This window comes from Indicator indicator, chromosome 10 (assembly GCF_027791375.1).
Source record: "Indicator indicator isolate 239-I01 chromosome 10, UM_Iind_1.1, whole genome shotgun sequence".
NCBI lineage: Eukaryota > Metazoa > Chordata > Aves > Piciformes > Indicatoridae > Indicator > Indicator indicator.
Window position 1 is genome coordinate 20,419,611 of NC_072019.1, and position 27,882 is coordinate 20,447,492.

The window sequence follows — 27,882 nt, forward strand, 5'->3', positions numbered from 1 at the left end:
GCCAGAAGCATAACCATCACCTGACAGTTGTCTGTGTTGGTGCCTCCATTGTAGGGACACATGAGTGTCGTGCCTGCTGTGATTTTAATCCACTTGGGTTCTGGTCCAGGTACTTGGCAACTTGGAGTCTGAGCAGGTCAGAAAGGCAGAATACCACAAAAAAAAAATCTGTGTTGGAGTGGTGTTGGATAAGACTTTTGGGGCTACTTGTGTGCCTCCAGCATGGCACCAAAGAAGGTGTGAGAAACGTGCAGTGAAATTAAGGTTTTATTTAGGCATAAGGGAGGCATGAGGGACTGAGTGTGGTCTCTTAGGCGGGTTACGAGCTCTTCGGGTGGGTTGTGCTTACTTTCAGGGTTGCCTGTAGGTATTTGCACATTTGAAAAGCATTTAGCACATGATCTGTGAACATCACAGCCACTCCCACCCAACTTAATCTGGTCAGTATCCCTAGACAGTCTGTCAAGCACTCAGCCTTGGCCACGCTTGCCAGCATTTGCTAGTGTCAGCTCCAACACCTCAACATGAGGGTGGAGAACTGCTGTCAGCTTGGGCTGGCCACGGGGACACTTTGCCGTGGTTCCAGATGACCAGGCTTTGCTGCCGGAACTCCCTGATGTGGGCCAGGCCTGGCACCAGGCCAGTTCCAGGTTGTGTTTGCTGCCAGACGTTTGTATAGTATCAAATTCTACTTTGGCTTTGCTTACACCCAGAAATCGTAGGGATATAATTAGCTCGGTTGATACGTTCAATTGGCACACGCCTGTTGTGTGTCACCAGTGAGTGCCCAAAACCCATTAGCTCCCTAGAGCACCTATTTACACAGGATTAATACCCAGAGCTTCCATTTAGGCTCCTGCACGACCCAGCTGCACCGGCCCCTGGTGCCCTGGCGGCCCCGGGCCCTGCCACCTTTGCCAGCTGCTCAGGGCACGGGCGGCGGGCCACTGCAGTGGGATTGCACGCTGCATTTTGATCTATCTGACAGCTAAGCGGCTGCTGCGCCGGCAGCCGAAACTCCTGTCCCCGCTCGGCCGGTCCATCCCAGCCTCCCTGCTGACGGCAGGGCCCCGAGCGTGTCCCGAACAACTGTGACACCGTGCTGTCCTCGGGACTGTGGTGTGATGCCAGACCCGACGGGTGTCTCAGGGGACACGGAGGCAGGGCGCGGCCGGGGCCGCTCCCCGCGACCACCGCGGGGCCCCCTGCCGGGCCTCCCCGCAGCCTAGTCTAGTAGGCCTGGGCCTCCTTAGCAACCGCCCCCTAGAGACTGCTGCCGGCGCTCGTCCCGTCCGCCTAGCAACGGCCCCGCTCCCGGCCTCCTGATTCGCTGGGCCGTCGCGGCCGGCCGTCGATTTTTTATTGGCTGTGAAGAGGGAGCGGGCAAAGCGATTGGCTGCGGTGGCGGAGGTGGGATGGGTGGTGGAGGAGAAGGGGGTGGGCCGAGACAGCAGGGCGGGGCTTGGGTGGTGCGGAACGGCCGAGGTGGCGTCTGCGGCCTGCCGGACTTATTGGGCGCGTGGTGCGGAGGGATACGGCGGACAAACGTTGGAGAGGAGGTGGGCGGAGGAGGCGAAGAAGAGGGACGCGCTGCTGACGTGAGCACGCCGGGCGGAGACTCAGACCCTCTGCGTAGGAACGGGCTCGCTCCGGCCGGGAAAGAAGGGGGGTGGGGAGGGGCGTGAACCGATGGCGTTCTCCGTGTTGCGGCGGAAAGACAGCCGTGGTCTTGACGGGCAAGCGCCCTCCGCCAATGCGGAGGGAGGGCTGGTGCGGACCCCGCGGCGATTGGCCGGCGGGGGGAGAGGGCGGAGCGTACACGCGCGACGGGGCTCGCCTGGGCCGGCTGGGCGGGGCGGCGTGGGGGAGGGGTGCAGGGGGTGACCCGCCCTCCCCCCCCCCCCCCCGTCCCATACCCCCCTGGCTCCTCCGTGCAGGGCTGGCCCGGCAACATGGCCTCGGACCTGGAGAGCCTCAACCCCAGCGCGCGGATCATGACCTTCCGCCCCACCATGGAGGAGTTCCGGGACTTCAGCCGGTACATCGCGTACGTGGAGTCTCAGGGCGCCCACCGCGCCGGGCTGGCCAAGGTGCGAACCCTAATTCCCCGTTCCCCTTTCAATTCTCTCCCGGCCGGAGAAGGCCGCGTCGTCCGGCCCCGGGCCGCGCTCCGGACTCGGCCCTTTGCCGCCCACCGGGGCCGGGCCGCGCCGCGCCGCCTCCGCCCTTTGTTTACCTCGGCGTGCCTCGGCCCGGGGCTTTCAGCCTGGCCGGCTCGAGTTTGGTGCGTTCCCCAATGCGCTGGAGGGTGAACGGGTGCGCCTTGCTTCCTGCAGATTATCCCTCCGAAGGAGTGGAAGCCGCGGCGGTGCTACGATGACATCGACGAGCTGGTCATCCCGGCGCCCATCCAGCAGGTGGTGACGGGGCAGTCCGGCCTCTTCACCCAGTACAACATCCAGAAGAAGGCGATGACGGTGCGCGAGTTCAGGAGGATCGCCAACAGTGACAAGTATGTCCGCGTCCCCGTGCAGGGAGTCACTGCGGGAGTTCGGGTTGCCCGGATTCTCCTGGGCTAGGCCCTTACTGCGGTCTGGTGCCGGACCGAGGCGTGAGTGTAACGCCCTGAGCAGCTGAGGTGTGCTGGTAAAACTGGCCTTTTGTGCCTTGTGTCATCTGGCGACAGGATGTGGAATGAGGGCAGAACTTTTTGCTACTGCTGTGGGCTGCTTTCTGCCCGTCCCCTCTATCCAGACCATCGAAATATTTACTGAATAGAGAAACAAATGTTCTTGATACCGAAAAAGAGAAAAAAAGTCACTACAAAAGAAGGTTAAGCAAAGCAGCGTTTGATAGAGCTGTTTAGAAATAGGAATGGCCAGTTGCAGTCTGCCCACTGGAGCTTGTTTTGTCGTGTGAGAGCAGTACACGTCAGAGACCTTAGAATTCTGTTTCTCTAATGCAATAATTTAATGAAGATTACTCTTTTATGCTATATAGGTAATTGTCAGGAATACATACATACACACATATCTATGTGAAAAGGGCATTAGAGTGTAAATGTGATCTCTTGGTGCTGCACAAAGAGGCCAGTATATAGTTAGCAGGGAATGGACATCAAGACCGGATACTTTGTTGGTAAACTGAGCGTGCTTGACCAGATTAATTGCAGGTGAGTCTGGAAACGTTTGTTACTTTTGCAGTGGCAGGAAACTTCGGGGTTTTTGTTGTTTTGGTTTTTTTTTTTTTTTTTTCAAGTTGTTGTTTGTATCATTTCTGATTTTGACTAAATCCTTTCTTGCTAGGTAGTGGCAACTAGAAAGTGAAATTGTTCTGATCCAAGAGAAGTGCACAAAGGAAAAGTGAAAGTAAACTGAGAAATAGGGAAAGTCATTTTCTTCCTGATCCTTTGTTCCCAAGTCCCACAGGAGCATATCTGTGGCTGCTCCCATTGCTGTTCTGGAGTTAGGGTATGTGTTAGGTATTCTTACTGTAGCGTTATATCGATTCTTTCAGTGGTGAAAAATGTTAGGTTAGACTCTTCCTGTACCACACTCTGAAGCCTTCAGTATCTTTGCTTTTTTCAGGTACTGCACGCCCCGCTACACAGACTTTGAAGACCTTGAACGAAAATACTGGAAGAACCTGACATTCAATGCCCCTATCTACGGTGCTGATGTTAATGGCACACTTTATGATAAGGTAAGAGAACTGGTTTGGTTTTCAACAAACAGTTATCCCTGTATATTGCATTCTGTACATATTTATGTTACTTTTGATTCTTAACTTTCAGAAAGAGTTAACGATAATTTTAGCAGAGTTCCAGTTTCTGGATTAGGCAGAATAAACTGCACGTTGATAACTTTTTTCCATTTAAGCCAGATAGTTAAGGCTACTAGTAGTAGTGTTCTAAGGGACCTCTGTTAGCATTGCAGTGTGATACAGTTCAGTTCAAGAAAGGAAAAGCTGCAGTTGTGCAAGTGTGGCTTTTCTCTTGCTTTGTCCTGAATGGTGTATGAGTTGGAAGTGTAGGATCAGTGAATGTGCACCACTTTGGTATCCACTAGTACATGTATTTTTGTGGAACAGATTTGTAACTACAGACTATGTTGGGATGATAAATATTAGAAAAAGGGTTGTATTCTATTTGCTAGCCTACTAAGTTAGGGTGATTTAAGTGTTTCTGTTCAAGAGGGTTGAGACATCAGTTCAACTTGCACTGTGGTTTTCTGATTTGTGAAGTCTCTGGCTTCATGACAACTTGTCCTGCCTCATCCTTATGTTGGCTGATAGCTTTTTATTTCTCTATAAAGGTGGCTAGTAAACCATCAGTACGTATACCAGCATCCTATAAAACTTGTTTTAGGTGGACTAGCGAATGGTTTGAACTATGCCAATAGATGATTTGTTGTCAGTGCTGTTTCACAAGCGTCAGATAACTTTTGCAACTGTTACCTTAGTTGTGTGGTTCTGTTCTTCATAATGCTTGTTTAACTTGGGGCTTTTGTTTTGCAGCATGTAGATGCATGGAATATTGGCAGATTGAACACAATCCTGGATATTGTGGAGAATGAAAGCGGCATAACCATTGAAGGAGTGAATACTCCTTACCTGTATTTCGGCATGTGGAAAACTTCCTTTGCTTGGCATACGGAGGACATGGATCTCTATAGTATTAATTACTTGCATTTTGGGGAGCCCAAATCGTGGTAAGATATTCTGTGGAAGCTTCTAAGTGTAGAAAAATAATGCCATAAAATATTGGAGTCAAAGTCATGAAGTTATGAGAGTTGACTAAAGGAATTACCATCTCTTTGATCTTGCACTGCAGTTGTCCCTGATGAAAAGAGCACTGGAAACCAGGGAGGAGCTGCATAGCAGTGTGTGTCCACAGTGTTATTTGCTTGGTTACCTTCTAGAAAGTCCATTTTCAGTCCTGATACAAAGAGTTCTTCATAATTATAATATGAGGTGTATACTCCCTACTGCAGTAGGGTCAGAACTTCAAAAACTTGCTTATGATTTCCTCCAGCTCTAAAATGCCCATAGAGAGGTAGTATGCCAATTGTCACACATGGGTAACAGGCAGTTTTTGACAGACTTGAGGTGTAGCTGTTTATCATAAATCTCAAAACAGGCTAGTGGACATTGCTGAGAGATTCATCCAGTGTCTGTGCTTTCATGGTGGTTTTGAGGAGAGGCTCCTGAATTTTTCTCTAGCATGGGTTACATTTTAAAAGTGAATCATTCCCTTCTGTTCACAAATAAATTTCTCAAGCAACTTCAGTAATTGTTTCCATGGCACTTTTGTTGGAAACTAGTGGGTTTGGCTGCCTTTTAATACAAGTTGGAAGTAAAAAAATAATAGCTAGTGCCTTGTGACCAGTGAACAACCCCATGCATGGACAATAGCATGGCAACACAAAACAGAGTAATTTAGTCAGATAAATCTTTTGGCCGTTGATTCTTTTACAGTAGTATGTGGAAGAAATTAACTTTGCTGATACCTTCTTCGTCTTGTTTATTTAACAAGAAATTTCATCAAGAACATTCTATTCCAGAGTGAAAGCAAGCTAAGATAGTGGGTTTATTTACTGTAGTCAAAGTAGGAGAGTTTTGTGGTGCCCATAAAATGTTCTGTACAGAGAGAGGTGCCCAACCTGCAGTGTGCACTTTAGGGCTGTGTGTTAAGGATGTGTCATTGCATCTGACTTGGTCCTATTTTGGTCTGAGCAGCAGGAAGAGCTGATTCCATTTTCTCCCTTGCTGTGTTCTCCTTACATTGAGTATACTAGTACAGCTGTGAGCTGAGACAAGTCAGGAGGAGCTCTTCCCTTCTTGCAATTGATTTTTTTCTGCACAGGTCTGCTAATTAAATAGATCAAACTTTTTATGTCCTTGACTGTCCTAAGCAAAAGTCAGTGGAGGAGATGGTCAGCCTTTGGCTCTTGATTGTTCTAGGAGTAGAGAGCTGTAGGTCCTTGATAGAGGTTTTTAGCTTTATGTCACTGAATTTTGAAAGACTGTAGAGATGGGAGATTTTCTTTTGTTAATGAAAGCAATTCATGCCTTGATGCCCATTTGTGGTCTCCAGTCAGACTGAGATTGTGTCATCTCCCTTGAATATAACGGACTTTCCTTGTGACTGCAGGTACTCTATTCCTCCAGAGCATGGGAAGCGACTGGAGAGACTTGCAAAAGGTAATCAAGCAATTCGTATCCTGCCTTTTGTGGAGGATGGGATGGACAGCCACAGCAGGCTTCAGCTCTTTCAGAGTATGGCAGAGCACAGGCTGGCACAACTGAATTGATGATTTTCCTTTTAGAAAATAGACTTCTCACAGCTTATAGTATACACACAAGAGAAACATCCTGTTACAAATAATGCAGTTGTGGTCATCTAACCTTTAATGAGAAAAATCTTTATCTATTGGTCATTAGAAGTGGAAGGTTATGGCCAAGGGCAGGTGCTTCCATGTGTGGTCTTTCCTACTCTCATTCAAATTGTCATACGTTAAAGATAAATCTCCAGGAGTTGTCCTTTTTCTCCAGAATGCAAGCTAGCACGCTTCAAATAAGGTGGCCCATACTTGTAGGCCTAGGGGAAAATAGTAACCTTTCCTAGAAATTACTGAAAAATTAATTTAATTCACAGCAGACTGGTAACATCTCTCCTTGTGTTTATTTTAAACAGGTTTCTTCCCAGGAAGTGCCCAAAGCTGTGAAGCATTTTTGCGTCACAAGATGACCCTCATTTCTCCATCAATTCTGAAGAAATATGGCATCCCTTTTGATAAGGTGTAGAAAAGTGATCTGGGTTATACCAGCTAGATCAAGAGGCTGATGCAGCCCTATCTCTTCTCTAACAGCAGCCAACAGCAGATATTTAGAGATGAAAATAGGAACAGGGAGGGTATAAGAAAATACTTCTTCATCATATCTCCTTTTGTCTATCGTTTGGTACCTGAGAAAGTGTGAGACAGAAAAATCTATCAATGACTATTAAAAACAAAGGCTCTGTCTTCTGAGAAGTTTTTCTTTGTTTTTAACTTAAAACTATGCACAGCATCTTGTGTTAGATTAACTTTACTGTTTAGCTGTGTATTCAGCAAAGAGAGATTATTCTTTTCTTGTTTCAGACTTGTCCTGTGCCAGTTTTCCTCAGAAGAAAACATGGCTTGGTCCTTGCTATTTTTTTCATTACATTGATAACTTTGTAGATTAATAACTTTGTAGACTTCTTAGTTCCTCAGGTGATAACCCCCCACCCTCACCTCTCCCCTCTGCCTCCCCACCTCCCAGCAACAGAAGGCTGACTGAAAGTTTTACCTGAATATCAACATCAAATGAAAACAGTAGTAAACTTCTGAGCTATGTGTGAATAGAAATTTTACTTTAACTTAGAAACTCTTCATCCAAACCTGTTGATAATACAGATAAGTACATTTAAGACCTTCAGATAGTTCTATACAGAGTATTTAATGTATAACCACTTCTGCGTTATTTTAACTGGTTGTGTTTAAGCAAAGAAATGAGTGTTACTCCCCAGTAAGTGTATATTTAAGTAGAAGAATAACAAAAATAAGTATGGAGTATATCCATTGCAGCAAGTAACTCCATCCACCATCTGTGGGTGTAGGTTTCAGCTCTTCTCCTTGCATGAGGGGTATGGGAGCTCCTTTTATTCAGAACCACGAAGTAAACTCTTTAAGTTGTGAATAACAGTGTGCTGTCTCAATTGTCCCTAGGTGACACAGGAGGCTGGGGAGTTCATGATAACCTTTCCTTATAGCTACCATGCTGGCTTTAATCATGGCTTTAACTGTGCTGAATCTACCAACTTCGCTACTCTACGATGGATCGAGTATGGGAAGCAGTCTGTACTGGTAAGTGGTCTGTAACTATCCTACTTAATGTTCTGCTGCTCATTAAACTCCTCATGTTTGATGTAAGGGAGTATTTTCAGTGTTTTGTCTATTTAAGATGTGATGTTTGCTTTTTGATACAGTAACAGTGTCCAGTTAGCCTCCTGTTTCATGTCCTTATTTCAACTATAGATGGCATGTAACCTGGTTTTCAGGTGAGGCTTCAGGGAAAAGCAAGGGACTAGTTGTCTTTCCCGAAATAAAAGGATGTGCTTAGTGGTCAGAGTTCCTCGGTATTTTATCTGATATTTTAACTGCTATTTACCATTTAGCTGGAAGTATGACTTCAGTAACTGAAGTCACTTAACCAAACAAAGTATCTTGGCTGAACCATTAAACGGAACAGTGCTCTATCTCTGTAGAGTTACCTTACAAACCAAGGTTATGCTTTCAGAAGTTACACTCAAGTGCATAATCAGAAGCACCAGCTGTAACTAAGCCTGAATGAGGGGAACCTTTACTACTCTGGGTAGGCCCAGAGCATGTGTGGGTCTGACTTCTTCATTATCGTTTCTGGTTTTGCTGGCTGTTTTTGTATGACCCCATTTTTAATACAGGCAGCTTCTACCAGCAGCTCTCTAAATAGGCTGGTGAACTTTCTTTCTTAGTTACTGTGGTAACACCTGGTTTTCTGTTTCATCCTTTTTGCTGGCTTTTTTGCCCAGTTTTTAGTAACTTAGGGTATGCTTTTTTGTTTTCCTGGGAAAGACTCTTGAGAGTTCTGAAGCTCAGTTATGTGTAACTGGGATTTTCTTCAGTTAAGCTTCTGAACGCAAATTGATACAGGAATGAAGAGTAGAATTGTTCCAAATGTGGCCTTACTTAAATATTTTCTTGACTTCAGTGCTCATGTCGGAAGGACATGGTGAAGATCTCCATGGATGTGTTTGTGAGGAAATACCAGCCAGATCGTTACAAGCTTTGGAAAGCTGGGAAGGACGTGACTGTCATCGACCACGCTCTTCCAACCCCAGAGGCAGCAGAGTTCCTTAAAGGAGACCTCATGCTAAAAGTCAAGAATGGGAAGCAGTGTGTTGAGGAGATGGAAACAGGAGAGACGTGTGAAGAAGAGGCAGATGGGGATGAGGCGAAAAGGTAGCGTTTTATGTAACCCTCTACTTTTCTGTTGAATTACTAGAAATTTGACCTACTTCTGATTGAAACTTTGCCTCTGTGGTAGGGCAGCAGCAGCCATAGGCTCTCTCTTCTTGAGCGTAGAGGTTAATTTTTTTGTTTTTTAAATTGAGTCCACACTGGTGGTAGTCTGTGGTAGACAGTAAAGATACCAGCTTGGGAGTAGTTCTTCGTCTTTGGACAGACATCCAAAGCCTGGATTAGAAGTGTGTGCACCGTATGCTTGAAGGCCAGGAGAGAAAGGGGCTGTAGTGGGGTCATGGGACAGTACTTGCTAGCAAATTCCACTACTATCAGTGCTGCAAGGTGTGAGGTCAGTGTGCAGTTTCTGGTTGCCAAAGGTGGACAAGCTAATCATCGTACATTTTGCAATTGATGTTTTTTCAGCCAGTGTCGTCTACTGTTACTAAAGTTGTCTTTTTGTTGGCTGTGTTTGGATTTTCTGGGGTTTTAGGGTTTTTTGTCTGTTTGCGGTAAAGAATGCCTGGCTAAAACATAGCTGCCTAATACGTGATTAACAGATGCTGAGGAGCCATCCCTAAGGACTGCTGATTCTGCTTCTGTAAAAGAAAGCACTTCAGAAAACTTGAAAACTTACTTGGCTTGCCAGATGCTGTCTCATAAAACACTGATCCCAACCAGGCTGTGTTTTGTGCAGCCAGACAGAAATTCAACACTTAAGTATTTGGTAATCTGACATATAGATTTGTCTTCTGCAGCATCCCCAAGCATCGCATAGGAACAAAAAGGCATAGGGTCTGCCTAGAAGTTCCTCAGGAGGTGAGTGAGAGCGAGGCCTTTCCCAAGGAGGAGCTGAGTTCCACACAGTATGAAGCAGACATGGCACAGCCTCGTGAGAGACCCATGAGTCAACTTGTGCAGCAAAGTGGACAAAGGCTCAAGCTTGCAGGTAACTGTGTCAAGCTTTATAGTGGCACAAGAGGACAGGGTATTATTCTTCAGTGAGAGAAGTTGATAGAGCTGAATCTGGGGCACTCTTTCATATGATGCTAGTCAGTGAAACGCAGTCGTATCCAAAAAAAGCAGACACTAGTTTGTCAGATCCATGCAAGCAGTTAGAAATTTACTGTCACGAGACTTGAGATTACAGTTTAATTTTTCTAGACCAGAGAGTGTACCTGGAACAATTTTAAGTTAAATGTCAGTTAAATTTGTCTGACACTTCTACTGCTGGTTTGAGTAAAAGAAATAACCACAGTTTGACTTACTAGTTGTTGTGGGCTATCTGTGAATAAATTCCCAGTGAGAATTATATTAAAAAACAAAAACAACAAACAAGAAAAACCAAACCAAAACAAAACCCAACAAAACAGCAACAAGAAGCAACACCAAAAACAAACAAACAAACAAACCACACTGGGGGCAAGGAGATCAAATGTAGCTACTTCAGTGACTAATTGACCAGGTTGGTCATGAGGATGCTGTTTTTCAGCTGAGTTAAAGGGGACAGGAAGTATTATATGCGACTTACTTAGGAAATTGTTTTTTCTAGTTTGGTTTTTGCTCTGTTTATTTTGCCTGCCAGTATACAAAAATGTCGTCTGAGGTCCTCTATATCCCTGTTGTGACCTCTTTATAGAAATTGCATAGTAAAACACATGCACACTTCCTGGAATGTGGATCTGGTGCACTGCATAGATGTTCTATCTGTAATTTTTGTAATAAGTAGTCTGGAGAAAAAATTAATATGGGTTGTATTGCATCAGTTATCCTTGCTTGTAATGGTGGAGCAAGGGGCCTATGGAACAATATAAAACCAGGGTAAACATATGTGATTCCTCCCTCTAGTATTCTGCTTTCTTGCCCTTGGCAGCCTGTATTTCATAATCTTCTCTTGGTTTGTGGGGTTTTATTTGTCTTCCATTGAGTCTCCCATGAACTCTTGTAACCTCTTACCCACATCATCATGTGGCCAGGAGTTTGGTTTAGCCACACTGTATAAATGATCATCTCTGTTTGTCTGCTGGTTTTGTTTGATATACTCTAGTTCTTGTACTCAAAGAGGTAAAGAGCAGTTGCTTTTATTCTCTCAAAGCCACCTGTGATTTTATAGGTGTTTGACTCAATTATCTACGCTTTATATCACTTAATGTCGCTATCTTTTTTGTGTGGTAGTTTGCTTTTCTGTTTGGCTTTGTGCAAATGCTTGCACAAGTGTTCTGTCTGCTGCTCAGACTTTAGAAGGAGTTGGTATATCCCTTCTTCTAGATCGTGTGGACTCGGCCAAATTTGAAGAACTGAAGACAGTGAAGCTTGAGGAGGAGGCAGAGGAAGAACAAGAAGCAGCTGCATTGGATCTCTCCATTTCACATGCTTCAAATTCCAGTTCAGTGTTGCCAGCTTCAAAGCAGAGCGCAGCATCCAGCGTTCAGTCCAGCTCGCCTGCCTATTCGGGTTCATCAGACTCTGAATCGACTGATCTGTTGGCAAAACGAACTCTGCCTGGCCCAGCTCGAGTGCTTACAGTCCATAGCTACGCTAAAGGAGATGCCAGCGGATCTGACAACGAACAAACTTCAGGCAAGAAAGCCGGTGCCACCAGCAGTGTGAATGAGCAAGAACTGGCAGAGGTATGAATGGCAAGAGTGCTGAAATCTTAAGGGCTGTATTACGTGAGAGCCACGAGGATGGTTAGGGGACTTGAGCATGTCCCCTATGAAGAGAGACTGAGATCCCTGGGGCTGTTTAGTTTTGAGAAGAGAAGACTGAGAGGGGATCTGATCAATGTCTATAAGTATCTGAGTGGTAGGTGTCAAGTAGAGGGGGCCAGGCTCTTTTCGGTGGTTCACAGTGTTAAGACAAGGAACAACGGGTTCAAACTAGAACATAGAAGATTTCACCTCAACATGAGGAGAACTTCTTTACAGTGAGGGTGACAGAGCACTGGAACAGGCTGCCCAGGGGACTTGTGGAACCTCCTTCTCTGGAGGCTTTCAAAACCCACCTGGATATGTTCCTGTGCAGACTATCCTAAGTGATCCTGCTCTGGCAGGGGGGGTTGGACCTGATGATCTCTTGAGGTCCCTTCCAACCTCTGATACACTGTGATACATGGTCATGGATTTGCTGTGACAAAACTTCTTATCTGTGCAGATTGCATTTTCATTCCATTGGTGTTTGCATAGCAGGTTGCTTAGATGTTAATACGTTTTTTAATACCTATGGTTTTGCTAAACAAAACGAGAATTAAGAAGAAAGTCTTACACTCTTACCTCTTCTAGAAGACAAGGAGATCTCTTGTTTAGAGCTCTTCTCAAAATAATCTAACTGCTTGAAGGGAAAGAGTGCCTTAGTGGTTTTGACACGGTAATGTTACAGGCTGATTCAGCTCCTTTCATAGTAATAGACACCTATTTGTATCTAATACATCTAGTTTAGACCAGCCTTTATTACTGGCACATTCATATCTTTGAGGGAATTTTTAGTATAAAATAACATTAAAATATACATCTTTGTATCCTGTCTGAAAAAGGACATGATGAAACAAAAATTATTGGGAAAATGTAAATCTGAGTGGTGAAGAACTGCCAATGAATCTATTGTTAGAAAACCCAAGAGAAGGCTGTAATAATTAAAATCCTGCTTGGTGAGGTCTTTCCAAAATATTTTATTTCCCTCTTTAAAATCTGCTTAGAGCATGGGAGGCCAGTAATGATTATGTCTTAGAAATTCAGGAATTGCAGAAACAGAACAATAAATGACAAATCTGTTGATTAAGGATGTTGAAACTGAGAGTTCTCATGGATATTTAAATACCAGTATCAGCAAATTCTGTGGCTGATACTGGTCTTCACTGAGGGAAAAGGTGGAATTTTGAATAGCTGTAGATCATTATCACCAGTACGATGTATTTCAAAACAATTTTTCCATCAGATGGCAACTGGGAATGCCAATTTTCCATTTGAATAAAAGCATTTCTGTTTCTCAGTCTTGTATCTAAGCCTACATAGGAGATCAGGGATAATGATTATTATGCTCTCTTTTGCCTTATGAAAAGAATAATTTTTTTTTTTTTAATGTAAGATGCATTCTGCTCCTAAAGGAATAACAGATTTTCAAAAGTTAAAAGAGGGGGAAGCTTCTTACCTACTGAAAGACTTCCTGGGCTGTTAGAAGCATTGTATTTATTGCCTTGCTTGTCAGGTTAGTAGTAACTTTGTCAGTGTGTCAGTTGTTTTTACATAAGGGAAGAGGAAATAACTATTGTTGTAGTGTCCTTTTGTTGTCTGAAAAGACAATGCAAGTAATAAGCAGAGATGGTGAAAGTTCCCTTCATTTAAAATAAGCCTGTTATTTCAAGATGGTGATGAACTCTCTAATACTTTTTTAAAAAATACTACTCTTTATTATTTTAATAATAATTATTTAATTTGGCATTTTTATTTGACACACAGAATAAGGATTTCTCCAGAATGTGGGAGATTTCTTATCATGGCTCTTCTGTGTTGAACCATTCAACTTTTCTTTCTTTCTCTTGACACAATTCTTATAAACAGACTTGAGTGAAAAGCTACAATGGGACCTTTGGAAAGTCTCTAGTCTAATGGCTCCACAGAGCTGTTACATCTTTATCTGGTATTCCATAGCAGAAATGCTGCAAGTAATTCTTTCAAAACCAGCTAATTTAGAGCTGAAGTTAATTCACTAGAAGTAATCATGGAAGTAAGCATGCATATTGTGGGAGTTTCTCTTAAGTTCAAAATAAATTGCTTCAAAAAACATTATAAAATGGGCATGTGCTAATTGCCTGTTAATTGACTGTGCTAATTCTCCTTGTCCAGGTAGCAAAGGAGTACATAAGATCAATGAAGGAGAGTAAGAAGTCCAAGGGTCGTCGTCAGCCATTGAGCAAGCTCCCACGCCATCACCCACTCGTGGTTAAAGACTGCATTAGTGATGATGGTAAGCAAGCCTTGTGCTCTTTGGGAAACTGGAGAGACTGTCTCAGCTTCTCTGGACAATGTGGGGTGTTCCCTTAAGTGACTGGCCTTAAGCACAAGTCAGTAACTGACCTCTCTGCATCCTAGACAGGTAGTTATCTTTTTTTGGTTGTTTGGGGTTTTGTTTTGTTTTGTTTCGGGTTTTTTGTGCCTGCATCATTAAACTTTTCTCTCGAATGGTATCTTCTTTTTCTGTTCCATTGTTTGGAGTTACAACTCCAAAAGGAAAGTTAAACCAGTACCAGAGACTGTTGCATAATGGTCTGCCTTAGAGCATTTCAGTAAGTGATGGAAATATCAATCATTTCTTTGGAAAAAAAAATACCAAACAATATCAGATTCTTTGGCTGACAGCCTTAGTCCTGATATATTTTTAAGCTTGTGCTGTTCTTGCCTAGTAAGCCTATTTTGTGTCTGCACAGTTGCTTGATTAGTAGAAACCTCTTAAAAAACTGAGTTTACTGGCTCCTACCACTTTTCTGTCAATTTGATTTCTGTCAGTCTTTCATAACTTATTGAGATACACATTTTCATTTCTAAGAAGGCTATCTTGAAAGGACACATAAATTAACTCTATGATTATCTCTTATCACAGAGGCATCAGAGCAACTAACTCCTGAAGAAGAGGCTGAGGAGACAGAAGCATGGGCCAAGCCACTTAGCCAGCTGTGGCAGAATCGACCACCAAATTTTGAAGCAGAAAAAGAATACAATCAGACCATGGCTCAGCAATCCCCTTACTGTGCTGTTTGCATGCTCTTCCAGACTTACCAAGTATGTAGACCATGGTCTGTTAATGTTACCATAGAAGTAACTGGATAGGTTGCTGCTGTGATGCATAGTTTTCAAAATATCATTTTGTGTATTACCAGTTAACAAAAGCTGTGTCAGTGTTACAGTCTTCCCAAAGAATTGCTCCTGGAGAGCACAGTTGGGTGAACTTCACCACAGCTGTGATGGACTGTCTGCAGGTTCCCGGGGGCTCGCTTGCCTGTTCAGCAGAAGTTTGTGTTCTGTGGCTTTAGCTCAAACCACAGAATGTTGCTGAAGCTGACTATAAAACCTCATCTCTCTTTTTCCAGAGTGACACCTTTGCTTCTACACATTTTCAAGACACTCATAGCACATGGTCCTTGGAAAGCTGGCAAGGAAGAAAACCTTCTACTTGAAAAGATTTAGGGTTATGTTTTTGGATGGCATGGACAGAAAACTCTTTTCTTGGGGTATATCCGTATCAACAGTAGCTATGCCACGTGAAAATGTTCTTTAACAAAGTGTGGCTGTAGCAATGCATAGCTTGGCGTGGGTTGTAGAACCCCTTTGTCATGTTGACTAAATGCTTAGACAGGAGTCCCACACCAACCTTTTTTTTGCTGTGCATAAAGTATGTAGTTTTAAGGTAGCTTGAATAGTCGTTTGGTTCTATGTTCAACCTGCAACTTGGAGATAGTTTCTCCTTTCCCATATGCTAGGAGTATTTGATTTCATTTAAGATCATTTTGTATGATTATGATGGCACTAGAAACACATTTGCCACAGTTTTAGAACTAAAAGACCTCAATTATTTTTTGGAGGGTTTATACTGCGTATTGTACTTGATTTCCATGAAAATCATAGATTGTAGTTTCTGTTCAATATTGCTATTTCTGTCTGAGAGCAAATTCTTGTTTGGCCTGGAAACACTACATAGAAGCTGCATCGTACATGGGGATTTAGCTAGTGCTGACAGTGTATAAAGTTAACAATTTGAGGATAGTTCAAGTCCCACTAGATTCTTTTTTTAGTTAAAAATGCTATTAAGCAGAAAACTCTAGCTGCAGGTTTTCAAATGTCTGCCTACACCAGGCAGTGAAGCAGAAAATTCCGAAATTCGAGCTGTGGTTAGGGTTTTTGTTCCTACTTTAGAAAGCCTATAGCAAGTCTGGGAACTCCCTTCACTTACATTCAAATAAATTGGCACAAAATGCCAGGCAAATACTCACTTTTCCCTTGTGAAGAAGAAAAGTATCTAGCTCTTTGGAAAAAAAAAAAGTCACACTTTCTTCAACTTTGTTACAGATTTTCTTCATCCTTTTAGTCTTTTGCTTGATGTGCAGTGCTACAGAATCTGAATAAACAGGACTTGTTGAAAGCATGCCAGTTTCTTTCCAACTGTGATCTTTATGTGGCTTTCTTTCTCTGGCCTTTTGATGTGCTGCAGGAGGCACAGTGGAGCACAGCTTCATTCTGCTACTGCAGTTTCTGCTGATATTTTTATCAGATTAGGCAAGCTAATTTTGTAATGCCCTGTGAGGTACAAAAAATGGTTTGAAACATTTCTTCAAAGAGAAATACTTATCTCTGCTTAGATGTTAGGAAGGGTAACTTGAATTGAAGTGTATCTCCGTAAACTTTATATGTAATTGCTGCTTGGTTTGACATGGGTTTAGATGAATAAATTATAAAAGATAGTATAGAAGTCTCCTGAGCTTTAATTGGGAAACTGCATTTTTAATCTGCTGATTTCCTAGGAACAAAGTAATTTCAAAGTCCATTAGACTTGTTCAGAAACTACACTAGGAAAAAATAATGGGGATTGCACTAGGTATCTCTTGTGTGTGATCATAGCCCTCCCATGTTGAGGTAAAATAAATGTGCAATGTTGGATAGCATTGTTGGGGTGCAGGGGGATGCAGCAGAAATGTTGCCTGTAGTGGTCCTGCTGATTCCATCCTTCTGTCAGAAGACATTCAGTTTGATTGTGTATCTTGTTGCTCCTTAGAGCGATGTGTTTCAGATCTTGTTTTCAGCTGTTTGGGTAGAATATAATTTCATTCTGAAGTTGCAGTAGCCACCTCACTTTAATCTTCAATACCTTCATTCTTTCTTTGAGGTGGATTTATGTATGGAATAATCGGTGAGTAAAGATGTGAGACAGTTTTACTTGTGAAAATTCAATTTCTCTGTTCATGCCATATAGGCAGAGTGTGGAGGCAGCAGTCAGAACTCTGGAGAAGCTCCAGCTGCTGTGGATGGGAAGATCCGAACCAAACCCCTGATTCCTGAAATGTGCTTTACTGCAACTGGCTGCAGCACTGACCTCAATCTTTCAACCCCATACTTAGAGGAAGATGGAACCAGTGTACTCATCACGTGCAAGAACTGCCGGGTCTGTGTTCATGCAAGTGAGTGCATCTGGACTTAACTAAACTCTGTTTTTCTCTGTAGTAAGTCTGTACATCACAGCAAGCCTCTACCAGTCTGATAAATAGACCACATCCAGCCCTTGTTGAGCAGTATATATTTGAGTGCTGGCCATTGGAATATGGAGTTGACTGCATTGGGTTTCTTCACATGCACAGTATCATCCTGAGGCTCATTGATTTTAATTCCTGCTTTATTTCTGGGCTGTAGGGGAATGAGTCTGAGTTAGGTAAACTCTTAACTGAGATATGTCTGTTCTAGGTTGTTATGGTGTATCCCCTGACAAGGCTACTGAAGACTGGATGTGCTCCAGGTGTACAGAAAATGCCTTAGAAGAGGTAAAGTTTCTCATGAGTCCCACAGATGGAGTCTGGTACATCTAGGAACTTGTTTGCAGAGTTCAGTTCTGTAGTGTTACATACTTAGGTATTTTCTTCTGTGAAGATAAGGTAATTTAGAGAATGTGTTCAGAAGTCAATCTCTTTATTTCAGTGCTTTTTAAGCCATAGTGATACAATCCGTTTAAATAGTGCAGAGCTGGTGAGTTCACTTGAGTCTCGAGCTGTGCTGCATGAATGTGGGAACAACTCCATTATCTCTTTTAATTTTAAGGTAGCTACTATTTTGAAAACAAAATAACTTCTGTAACTAACAAGGGAGATGTGCATATAAGAAGAAGGCAAGAAGAGTAGGATTTCCCTGAAAAGCTATGTAGACTCTAGATCAGTGGAATGGGTCAGCCTTTTGAATTCTATTTGTTCATGTTTGTTCCAGGTCCTGTTGCATGTCCTCAGAGCATATGGGGCATTGCAGTCCTAAAAAGAACCTATAACAAACAAGTTAAAACAAGTCTGTAGTAGAAGGTCTGCGTGCTTCCGACAGACTTGTAGTCTGTATTTGTTGCCCTAAGGGCAGCAGCCTTGGAGAGCTGAAGGGGCTGATCTGTACAAACCATTATCTTCCTCTGGATACGTGTTTTGAGGAGGAAGTTAGGAAGCGTGTGTGCATCCCTGGACTTCACTCTTTCAGTTAATGCTTTCTTCCTTGTGCTAGGACTGCTGTTTGTGTTCATTACGAGGAGGAGCACTGCAGAGAGCCAATGATGACAAGTGAGTGTTTCAGATGTTTTGATCATAAGGGAGATTCAATTCCTAAGTAACTGAGAGAAAGCTAGTATAGCCAGTAACAGAGTGACCAGCAACCAACAGCTTCAACACTTTGTGTTGCTGGGAATGCTGCAGTAAATTGTGTTCATTGTGTCCCTGTGCAGCAATCATCTGTTAAGGTAATGCCTCACTCTCGTTCTGTTGACAGCAGCTGTTAATTTCCTTGCATTTTATAGTGCAGATATGTAATGTGCCAAGGTTTAGCATACCACGTAAGGTTTCTGGGCAGGTAACATCTCTCAATACCTCATCATGGAGGATTTTGGTTTCCTCCATGTAATGTGTGGTGGCATTAGAGACAAAGGACAGCTACAGCTTTAAGTAGCACAACATACCAAAATTCAGGGTACCTCTGCAGCAGTTGCATGCAACTTCCTTTCCTCAATCCTTTGGTGTGGTAGATGGTCTAAAGTTGTTTGATGCAAAATAGCAGTGAGACAGACTTGTAGCACAGTGAAGTAACTGAAACTTGACCTCCAGAAATTTTGTGGACATCTTATGGAGCCTTCACCATTTGTATACTGTCTCAAAAGCAATTCAGTAGTGACTGAACAGTTGCTGTCAGGTTTGTCAAGAAATAAACATATCAGGTGGGCTTTATGCACAAGCCACACTAAATGGCTCTTCTGTTAAGCCTGTTACGAGTAGATTGGAAGTATGAAGTCTTACATTTGCCCTACGTGTTCCCTGTTACTAGCAGTAGGAAGGAATATTGCACTGTTAGTTCTCAGAGGCTGTTTATTGTGGTTTTTATGGTGAACTTCAACAGAACTGTATTTACTTTAAACTCCAAAGCATCCTCTGTCAACCTTAGGCATATTCATTTTTGTTTTTCCCCCTTCCCTTCCTGACAGGTGGGTTCACGTGATGTGTGCTGTGGGTGTACTGGAGGCAAAATTTGTGAACATCGCAGAACGGAGTCCTGTAGACGTTGGCAAAATTCCCCTGCAACGTTTCAGACTGGTAAGGATCACCTGTGTGTCACTGGTGGAGTTTCAAAGTGTGTCTTCAGTCTGTTCAGAATCTGGAAGGCTTTCCTTAAACCTTTAAACACGAGTTACCTCTCCAGATTGAACAGCTTAGTTGGCTCTGTTCTTTCTATAGGAAATGCCACTTGTCCCTATTGCTTCTTTTTGAACTTTTCCCTGTTCTATTACGTTTATTTAGATGAGGAGCCAGCAAGGGGGGGACAGTTTTCAGTGTGTGGTAAATGACATTTATACAGTGGTGTTGCTTGTTTGTTGTGTTTCTAATCCACAGTATTTAACTTGCCTTAGTGACTGCTGTTGAGCACTGAGATGTTTCTGGGTGTGCAAGGCATTTGTATAATGGGTGAATATCTTCAGCAAGAAAACAACTGTGCTTAACCTAAGAGCTCAGTGTGGGAGGGGAAAATTATTTTAACTGCTCTTTGTGTATGTTGATCATTACAGATACAGGTCCCTACAAGACCCCATCAGGCCTGACCCAAGGGTAGATGTGTCATTGGCAGTTGTGACAGAATTTTAACTGTCACTGTCGTGGTCTTTGCCGCTAATTTTATCTTGTTGCTTGTCTTTGTCACATAGTAGCCAAGTGCTGAAAGGGTGTGTTGACTCTGGAGCATCATAGGCTCATTTAATCCAGGCTCTCCCATTGATGGCATCCTAGGGTTATGTGCTTTGTGTATGTTGAGCTGGTAGATGTTTAATGTACCTTTCTTTGTCTATGGGGATACTTTATGAATTATTGCCTTGTCCTAAACTAGAACTGTTAGCCTGCTGCTGCTTCTTAATCAGAAAGTAGCAGTGCTCTTATGGAGTAAGTGGCACAGTATCAGACTTTCAGACCAGCTAGCCCATTGTGGAGCTAAAAGCTGGTACCAACCAATAACCTCTAGTTTGCTGTCCACAGAAATGCATCTTTTGCAAGAAACGAAGAAAGAGAGTTGCAGGTTGCTGTGTGCAGTGCTCACATGGTCGATGTCCCACATCCTTTCATGTCAGCTGTGCCCAAGCAGCAGGGGTCATGATGCAGCCTGATGACTGGCCATTTGTTGTCTTTATTACCTGCTTCAGACATAAGACTCCATCTCAGGCAGAGGTAAGCATGTGATTCCCAGGATTTGAACTGCAGTATCTAGGAGGAACTGAAAAGTTCTAGATTGGGTCCTTTTTCTTAAAACTTCATTGAGGACTTGACTCTCTGACAGTGTTCAGTGTTACCTCATGGTGTTAGTCTTGGATTCTGATCTCAACTTTGGTGCTGCTGTGAGTAATCTTAGCCAGGTCCTTTATTGTGTTCTGGGTTGCATCCCAGAAGGACTGAGAGCATTATATCCCTCCTGTGGCTGTTGTAATGAGACATTATAGTGAGGTTTATGCTGTGATACTTAATAATGCAGGAGTTAGTGCTGAAACTCCAGCAGGCTGCAAGAGTGATCATAGAATTTTATATTTAAGTAATTGATTGATTTATAAAGTTCCCACATAGCCCTTTTAGCCATCAAAACAACAATCTATTAGAGAATATTTGCTCTAAAGGCTTAGCATTGCTCTAAAGAATGTAAATTAAGGACAGTGTCATTTTACAGATTAGGCTTTAAGCATTTGGAATTCCTGAGGCAGGACTATTCTAAAAGTGTTGCTGAGGGAGTCTTGGGTAGAGTTACTCACCTGAACTAAAATATTCTGCTTCCTTGTCTGTCAGCACTGGAACTATGGTCTTCAACACATTGAGCTGTTGTGTAAGAAGTGATTGTTTTCTCTTCTCAGCGAGCTAAGGCTGCACTCCAGGATCTGTCACCTGGACAGATAGTCATCAGTAAGCACAAGAATGGTCGCTTCTATCAGTGTGAAGTGGTCAGCCTTGCAAAGGAAACTTTCTACGAGGTCAATTTTGATGATGGTTCCTTCAGTGATAACCTGTATCCAGAGGACATTGTGGTATGTTGTGCAGTGGGAGTCTGGTCCCAGTAGAGGGCACATAATGCAAACCAATTCTTGCTGCTGAAGAGCAGGCATACAAGGGGATTTGGTAATTGTCCTACCTCTAGGTTGAAATGTGCTGCAAGATTACCTGAGGGGTGTTACATGAGATGGATTTAGGAACATGTGTAACAGGGAATGCAGCTAATCTTGGGTTGCTTAGCAGTGGTAGATCTGAAGGAAAACTTGCTGATAGTTGTGCAACATTCCTGCATGAAGTACTTGAAGTTGGGCCCACTGTTGGGATTTAAATACAGGTGACATGGATGTCTCAGCCTAGTTTTCCATCCCTGAAGTAGAGTAATTGTTGGGGTGATATCATGTGACTGGGATGGAGGCTCCTATGATTTACTGAATCTTCACACAAGGCAGCTACTTACCCTTCTCCTTGTCTCTCCCAACTTCCTCCCTTACACTACAGAGTCGAGACTGTCTTCAGTTAGGTCCCCCTGCTGAAGGGGAAGTCGTGCAGGTGAGATGGACAGATGGACAAGTTTATGGAGCCAAGTTTGTTGCATCACATGCCATCCAGATGTATCAGGTACAGAACTGTTGTCTGAAAGTTTATTACTCCTAACAAGCTGATCACATTAAGAGGGGTGTTCTTAAATCCAGCAGAGCTGTAAGGGAGTCAGCTCCTGTGAAGTGTCTGAGCATACTCAGTACCTGGAATTAAGAGCAAAGTGGTTGCTTACAGCTTTTCTTAGAGCTGACTGTTCAAAAGTATCAGCATCTGAGAAATTGCTGGTCCACAATTGTTCAGTGAACTCTGTTATGTAGCTTTAACTACTTAAGATAAGTTTGGGTTGGCTTTTTTCTGCTTAGTGGGGGTGCATCGTGCCTTGCACAGTTCCAAAGGGGTGAATGGTCACTGATCAGCAAGAGTGTCTTGTGAGCTGTCACAAGAATAACCCAGAACTTACTGAGCTACTTTGACTGTTATGGGATGGATGAGGTTTTGGTTAAAGTCTGTTGCAGTACACATGCCTGCATATGTACCCTACAAAGTTCAGGTGGTACAAGATTATTTAATGAGCAGCCTCTGTGGGGAGAAGATGGTAGGTTCCAGATAGCTCTGAGAGGTGTCCAGCTTCTGAGACTTCTAGCAGAACTTCTGTTTTGTTTCTAGGTGGAATTTGAAGATGGGTCTCAGCTGATGGTGAAAAGGGATGATGTGTATACTCTTGAAGAGGAGCTTCCTAAGAGAGTGAAGTCAAGGCTGGTAGGTAAACAGGGTGCAAACTTCTATTAAAGAAGCTCATTTAACTTAATCTGCCCCTGAACAGCAATCTGAGTGTGTGGCAGCAAAAGATAATCTGATGTTCTACTCAGTCATCGTGAAGCCTGCTAGTTGATAAGGCTTTTGTAAAAGCAGAATTCTGTCTTGCTCTAGATAGCCTTTATTTCTCTTTCTGCAAAGATGAGAGTTTATAGCATAGAGTCACTGTTTGGGACAGAACTTGAATATCCAAGTTCCTTCACTCTTGGTAGGGTGGCATCAAGAGACCTGGCTTTTTTTTTTTTTTTTTTTTCCTCCCAAGTTCTAAAGTAAATCAGGTGGGAAAGGACCTCTAGAGGTCTCTGCTCCAGATATGTTCCAAGCAGAGGTAACTTTGAAGACAGAGTTGCTGAGGACTCTCACCATCAAGTTTTGGTTATCCCCTTTGGATCCCTGTTCTGTTGCTTTATGCTTCCTGTCATTAAAAAAACAAAAAAATCACTATGGACAGCATGCTGGGATATTTTCACAGTGTGATCATGCAGAACCTATTGGCAGGCATCCAGGATGTTAGAGGTTTAAGAAAGAACAAATTGTAGCTCACTCCTGTAATCAGGTGTTCAAACATGTCTGCCCATGGTACTAGACTGCTGGAATGTTGGGACAGATGAGCGTGTTTATTCCTTTAAGAAGGTGATGGTGAACTTTAAAATTAGCTGCTCAATTAAATTTGAAACCTGTGATTCTTTACCTCTCTAATGACTATTCATTTAAACTTATCTCCAGACCTATAAATCCAGTTTCTTAAATATTTTTCTTGTGTTTGGACAGTTTTGAAGAAGGCTGAATGTTGCCAGGTGTCCTGCTTTGTTTCTTTCTTATGTTCAGTGGTGGGATACGGAGGCAGGTATTTGATCTGTCTTCTGGTGACTGTGGGTTTTTTGTTTTTTCCCTCTTAGTCAATAGCTTCAGATATGCGCTTCACAGAGATCTTTGCAGAGAAGGAGGTCAGACAAGAGAGGAAGAGACAAAGAGTGATCAATTCACGCTACCGTGAAGATTACATTGAACCTGCATTGTACCGGGCCATCATGGAGTAAGCACTGCTGCCTGTGGCAGAGGAAGAAGATGCCCACCTCCCCCAAGGATCTAAATGCTCCAGTAACAACAGGCCGTATTTGGATGCTTCAAATCCAGGGTTTTTTTGTTTTGTTTATTAAGGAAGCTAAAAAGCTGATGCTCTGCAGTAGCTGAAAGGCAGCTGTTGGATAGTGAAACAGATCCCATTTGCTGAAGCTGAAGCCTGCAGACTCCTGGTCTGAAGTTGAGTGCTTAGTGAATAAGCCAGCTTGGGGGTGTTGCTTTCATCTCGTCGAGCAGTCTTGCTTTTGTATTAAAGACAATTTCGAGAGGTGGCAAACTCTTTGGGGAGTTGAAGCCAGAAATCTTGGCAGCTGCAGAATAGTGTGGTCTATCAGTTTAATTGAATAATGTTCCTGATTTTTGGGAGTATCCCTGGTGACGACACCTGGGCTTGAGCAGGCAGTATTACTGGTGCTTGAAATTGAACCTCTTTTTATATTTATATCCATCTTTTTGTCGCAAGCAGCTTCAGTCTCTTGTTTCTCAGTACCTCCTTTCAGAGGGTTATGCTGTAGGCTGTTCAGATCCAATCAGACAGGAGGTACTTGTGTGAACAGATGCAATGTGAAATTGAATCCTATAGGACAAATTATTTAACCCTCCATTCAATATTTTTTGTTTTGACTTATTTTAATCATAAGTTTAATAGTAGGTGCCTCAGAATCAATAGAACATGTCTGGAGCCCTGTGCTGTGCAGCCTTCTAACAAGAGTAGGCATTCAGCTCCCAAAGAGTTTCTTCAGAGTTTCTCCCCACTCCCTCTAAGGCAATAATGACCAAAGGGGACAGAGTCCTAACTCTCCCTTCTTGAAACCCAGGCATCAATGTATTTGGGATAACAGGGCAGCAGTATCTGAAGCAGTGCAGTGCCTCTTCTATGGCAGCACTGTCTGTTGTGGCTGCAGGCTTATGCTTAGAACAGCTAATACTGGGTCTAAGACAGATAAAGCACACACTGGACTATGTATTACTGAAAGGCTGTGCAGTGCTCTTCCGAAGCAGGGGTGCTGCTGTGTTGTCTAGCAAAGGTTACCACAGCATTTTTATAGTGTTCGTAAGGCACATCTCAGTTGTTGGAGAGAACTCGTTGCACCAGCAGCAGGAGACTGAGGTAAGCTGGGCAGTAGGTGTACCCAGAAGATGCACTTCTGTGTTCTTAGTAATTTCAGTATTACCACTGCACAGTAGGAGCCACCATGTAAATAGATGTTCCTGTCCTATTCTGTAGGAAAGGAATTTTATGCTGTTGAGCAGATTGGCCACATTCTTGCATGAGGAGACTTTTCCTGCTGGAGAAAAGTTAATGGCTACATGCTCTCCAGAAAATTAAAGAGGAGAATTTTCTAGTGAAACAGACCTAATGCATCCCTGCTTCTGCAGGGACATGGCAATGTGTCTGCAAAGTCTGGATTTCTAATGTTTTTTTCCTTTTGTTACACAGGAACGCTATAAACCAAATTCTCTGAACCCCCGGTGCATCAATTTGTGATTAGCAATAAAATGTAGTGTTGTGTAGTGATACAACCCTTCATCAGAAAGGAAATAAACTACAATTTTTATAAAGAAAATCTTACTTATCCCTACATTTTATAGGGTGAGGAGGCTGATAAGAATAGCAGAGATTTGCACAACCACTGTTTTGCATAGAGGTATTCTGTCTTCTTTGGTGGAGTACCTTGTTCATCAGTACTGGAAGGCTTAAACAGATTCTGAAAGGAGATGGTGGCTTTCCCTTGTGGCTTTGTTGGTTTGATGGGTTTTTTTGTTGTTTGTTTGTTTGTTTTCTTTTTCCCATGTCCAAAACTCCTGTCTCAGGGTATTACATCACTTTCTGAGGAATGGAATAGGATCTGTTAGGACCAGAATTCAGTAGCTGCAGTTACTCTGGTCTAGGCAATAGGAAGGAAATTGCACTTTGACATCTTGGCTTGTATGTAAGCCTCTGTGAATTGATGTGCTGTGAGCAGACATGAAGAGGAGTTGACAGGGCCTTAACAAACTCACTTCTGTTCTGTCAGTGTATCTTAAAACATTAACTTCCCAGAAGCTGAACATTACCTGTATATTACTGAAAAACATACTTTTCATATCATTTGCCATTCTCCTGTGCCTGTGTTCAAACTTTCTTCCCAAACTGTCATGTAACTTAAATGCACCATCTAGATGCCATGTGCTACATATGCTGCAAACACCTGGCTCAACAGCTTCGTTCTGAAATGGTGACCTAGTATGAAACAGCTGGATTTGTTTGGAGTGCTGATCAGCTGCAGCAGGTTTTGCCACCCACCTCTTACAGTATTGAGTGACTTTCAAGGGCTCCTGTGCCTCGTATTTGTTCTGGAAAGGGAGCTTTGTTATGATGCATTTTCTGTGGGCTCCAGATTTGCTCTTGTCAGTTGGCTGCACTGTGTTGGAAACTGCTGCCATCTCACACCCTGAGACAAAGGGGCCTTCCCAGTTTTCTCATCAGCTCTTGTGCTGCATCATTCAAACGTGAGCATATTTAACCTATTGCAGTGACTGAACTGCCTTTTGGCTTCTCTTCATGAACTTAAAATTGGGGATCCTTATCTTTCAGGGGCTCTGTTATTTGACTTTGCAAAAACAATTGGGTTTATGGCTTGAAGTATAACAGGTAGCAATAAAAGCTCTTTGCAGAGTAGCTGTCTCAAAGTACACATGCTTTTTGTTACCTGTACTTTGATCTTGACTGAAAATAATTTTCTCCAGTGGTTTTGTTTTGGAAGTGTATTTTTCCCTGTTGCAGCATCATTCCAGTGAGGGCAGGGTGCTGCCAGGGTATCAGCTAGGCAGGTGCTTCTTGAATGTGTTCAGTAGGAAATCACACTCAATATGCCCCATAGGAACTTGGATGGCCCTTCTTTAGGTCTGTTGCATGTAATGATGCAGGCAATAGACCTCCTCACTTCACTTCTCATGAAGCTTCCATCTGTGACTGGTTCAGGTTGGACCCATAAAAAGCATTTTTAGTATAAACAAATAGTGGCTTGCCCCTAGTTCAGGATGAGCTTGGCAAGCCAGTGATTACTTTTTTATAAGGTTTAAAAAGGTGACTGTATTCTCTCCAAAGCACCTGAATTGCAGTAATGTTTCTGCCTCTGGCTGGACTTCTAGGAGACCTCTTCCTCGATCAGCAGACCCCTCAGATGACCAGAGACAATACCATCGGTAATAGGATTCATTCTCCTTGCTCTTTTTCTCTCTTCCTAGTGTTTTGAGCTGGGTTGGACTGATTCTGCACTTTGAGGAGCGTAGCCACATCCCAAGGCTTTCAATGCACCTCTGTTCTTCCATTCTCTAACTGGGCTCCTGTTGCCTGACATGTCTGCAGTCGTGCTTGTTTTTTTAATGCAAACATGGGATGAAATCAAGACTCTGGTAGCCTGTATGTTGTTTTCAATTTGTTCAAGTAATAAATCTAATTTCAAAACGGACAATCTGTAGATTAATTTAAGAACTAAAGCAACGTAACTTGGAAATTCTCATCATGCTTCTAATGTTTCTATTAGTGTTAATCCTTTCTAATTCTCAGCTCCTTAGTGCTTATTCAGGGAGTTCTTGAGTGTCTTTCAGAGACGAAGCAGAGTTCTGTTATTTAAGGACTCAGTCCAGCATGGCTGTTCAGCCAGAACATGGACAGCAACGCAGGCTTGTCCCTCTTTGAAGTATAGACCGAAGACATCTGCAGTAAGAGTGGAGTTGCCCTAGGGTCTCTCAGTAGCTGAGTAGCAGTGCCAGAAGAGGAGTCATCAGAAAATCTTACCTGAGTGCAGAGCGAAACAGCTCTGTTCTTTACTTTGGTATCGACTTGAATTTCACAGTGCTGGTTAAGACTCGCTGAACTGGCAGGCAGGGGAGGGAGATTCTTCTATCTTAGCTCAGGGATTTTTATTAACTAATACCCTGAGTGACCTCAAGTAAATTGCATATTCACTGGAGCATTATTTCAGCCATATCTTTGGGGATTGAAGTGCTGAGTATTTGTAGAGCCAGCTTTTGTACTTTTAAAATCTTAGTATCTCCTTTTCCCTGACAACTCTGTAGATGTTGCACATAATCTGTAAGCATATGCACTTAGGTTAGTGTAGTAGGGTCAAGATGAGCAACATGTGGTATCACTAAGTCAAAGTAAGCCTCTTTTCCCATAATCATTCCTCATTTCTC

General features: G+C 43.0%; 1 protein-coding gene across 4 annotated transcripts; it reads left to right on the forward strand.

Moving 5' to 3' along the window:
* Window positions 1-1,952: 1,952 nt before the first annotated feature.
* Window positions 1,953-27,146, forward strand: KDM4A (lysine demethylase 4A). Of its 4 annotated transcripts, none has more exons than XM_054384496.1 (21): window positions 1,953-2,090; window positions 2,337-2,512; window positions 3,588-3,702; window positions 4,516-4,709; window positions 6,152-6,201; window positions 6,695-6,798; window positions 7,749-7,886; window positions 8,770-9,020; window positions 9,779-9,969; window positions 11,289-11,650; window positions 13,862-13,982; window positions 14,616-14,794; window positions 16,980-17,184; window positions 17,465-17,541; window positions 18,257-18,312; window positions 19,224-19,332; window positions 20,263-20,451; window positions 21,123-21,293; window positions 21,757-21,876; window positions 22,465-22,557; window positions 23,514-27,146. In XM_054384496.1, exons 1-21 carry the CDS (start codon window positions 1,953-1,955, stop codon window positions 23,652-23,654), a joined length of 3,180 nt encoding a protein of 1,059 aa, XP_054240471.1. In that variant the 3' UTR covers window positions 23,655-27,146. The 4 variants fall into 4 exon arrangements, with proteins under 4 accessions (XP_054240471.1, XP_054240472.1, XP_054240473.1 ...); XM_054384497.1 differs by having other exon boundaries at window positions 9,779-9,945; XM_054384498.1 differs by having other exon boundaries at window positions 23,521-23,635.
* The last annotated feature ends 736 nt before the right edge of the window (window positions 27,147-27,882 follow it).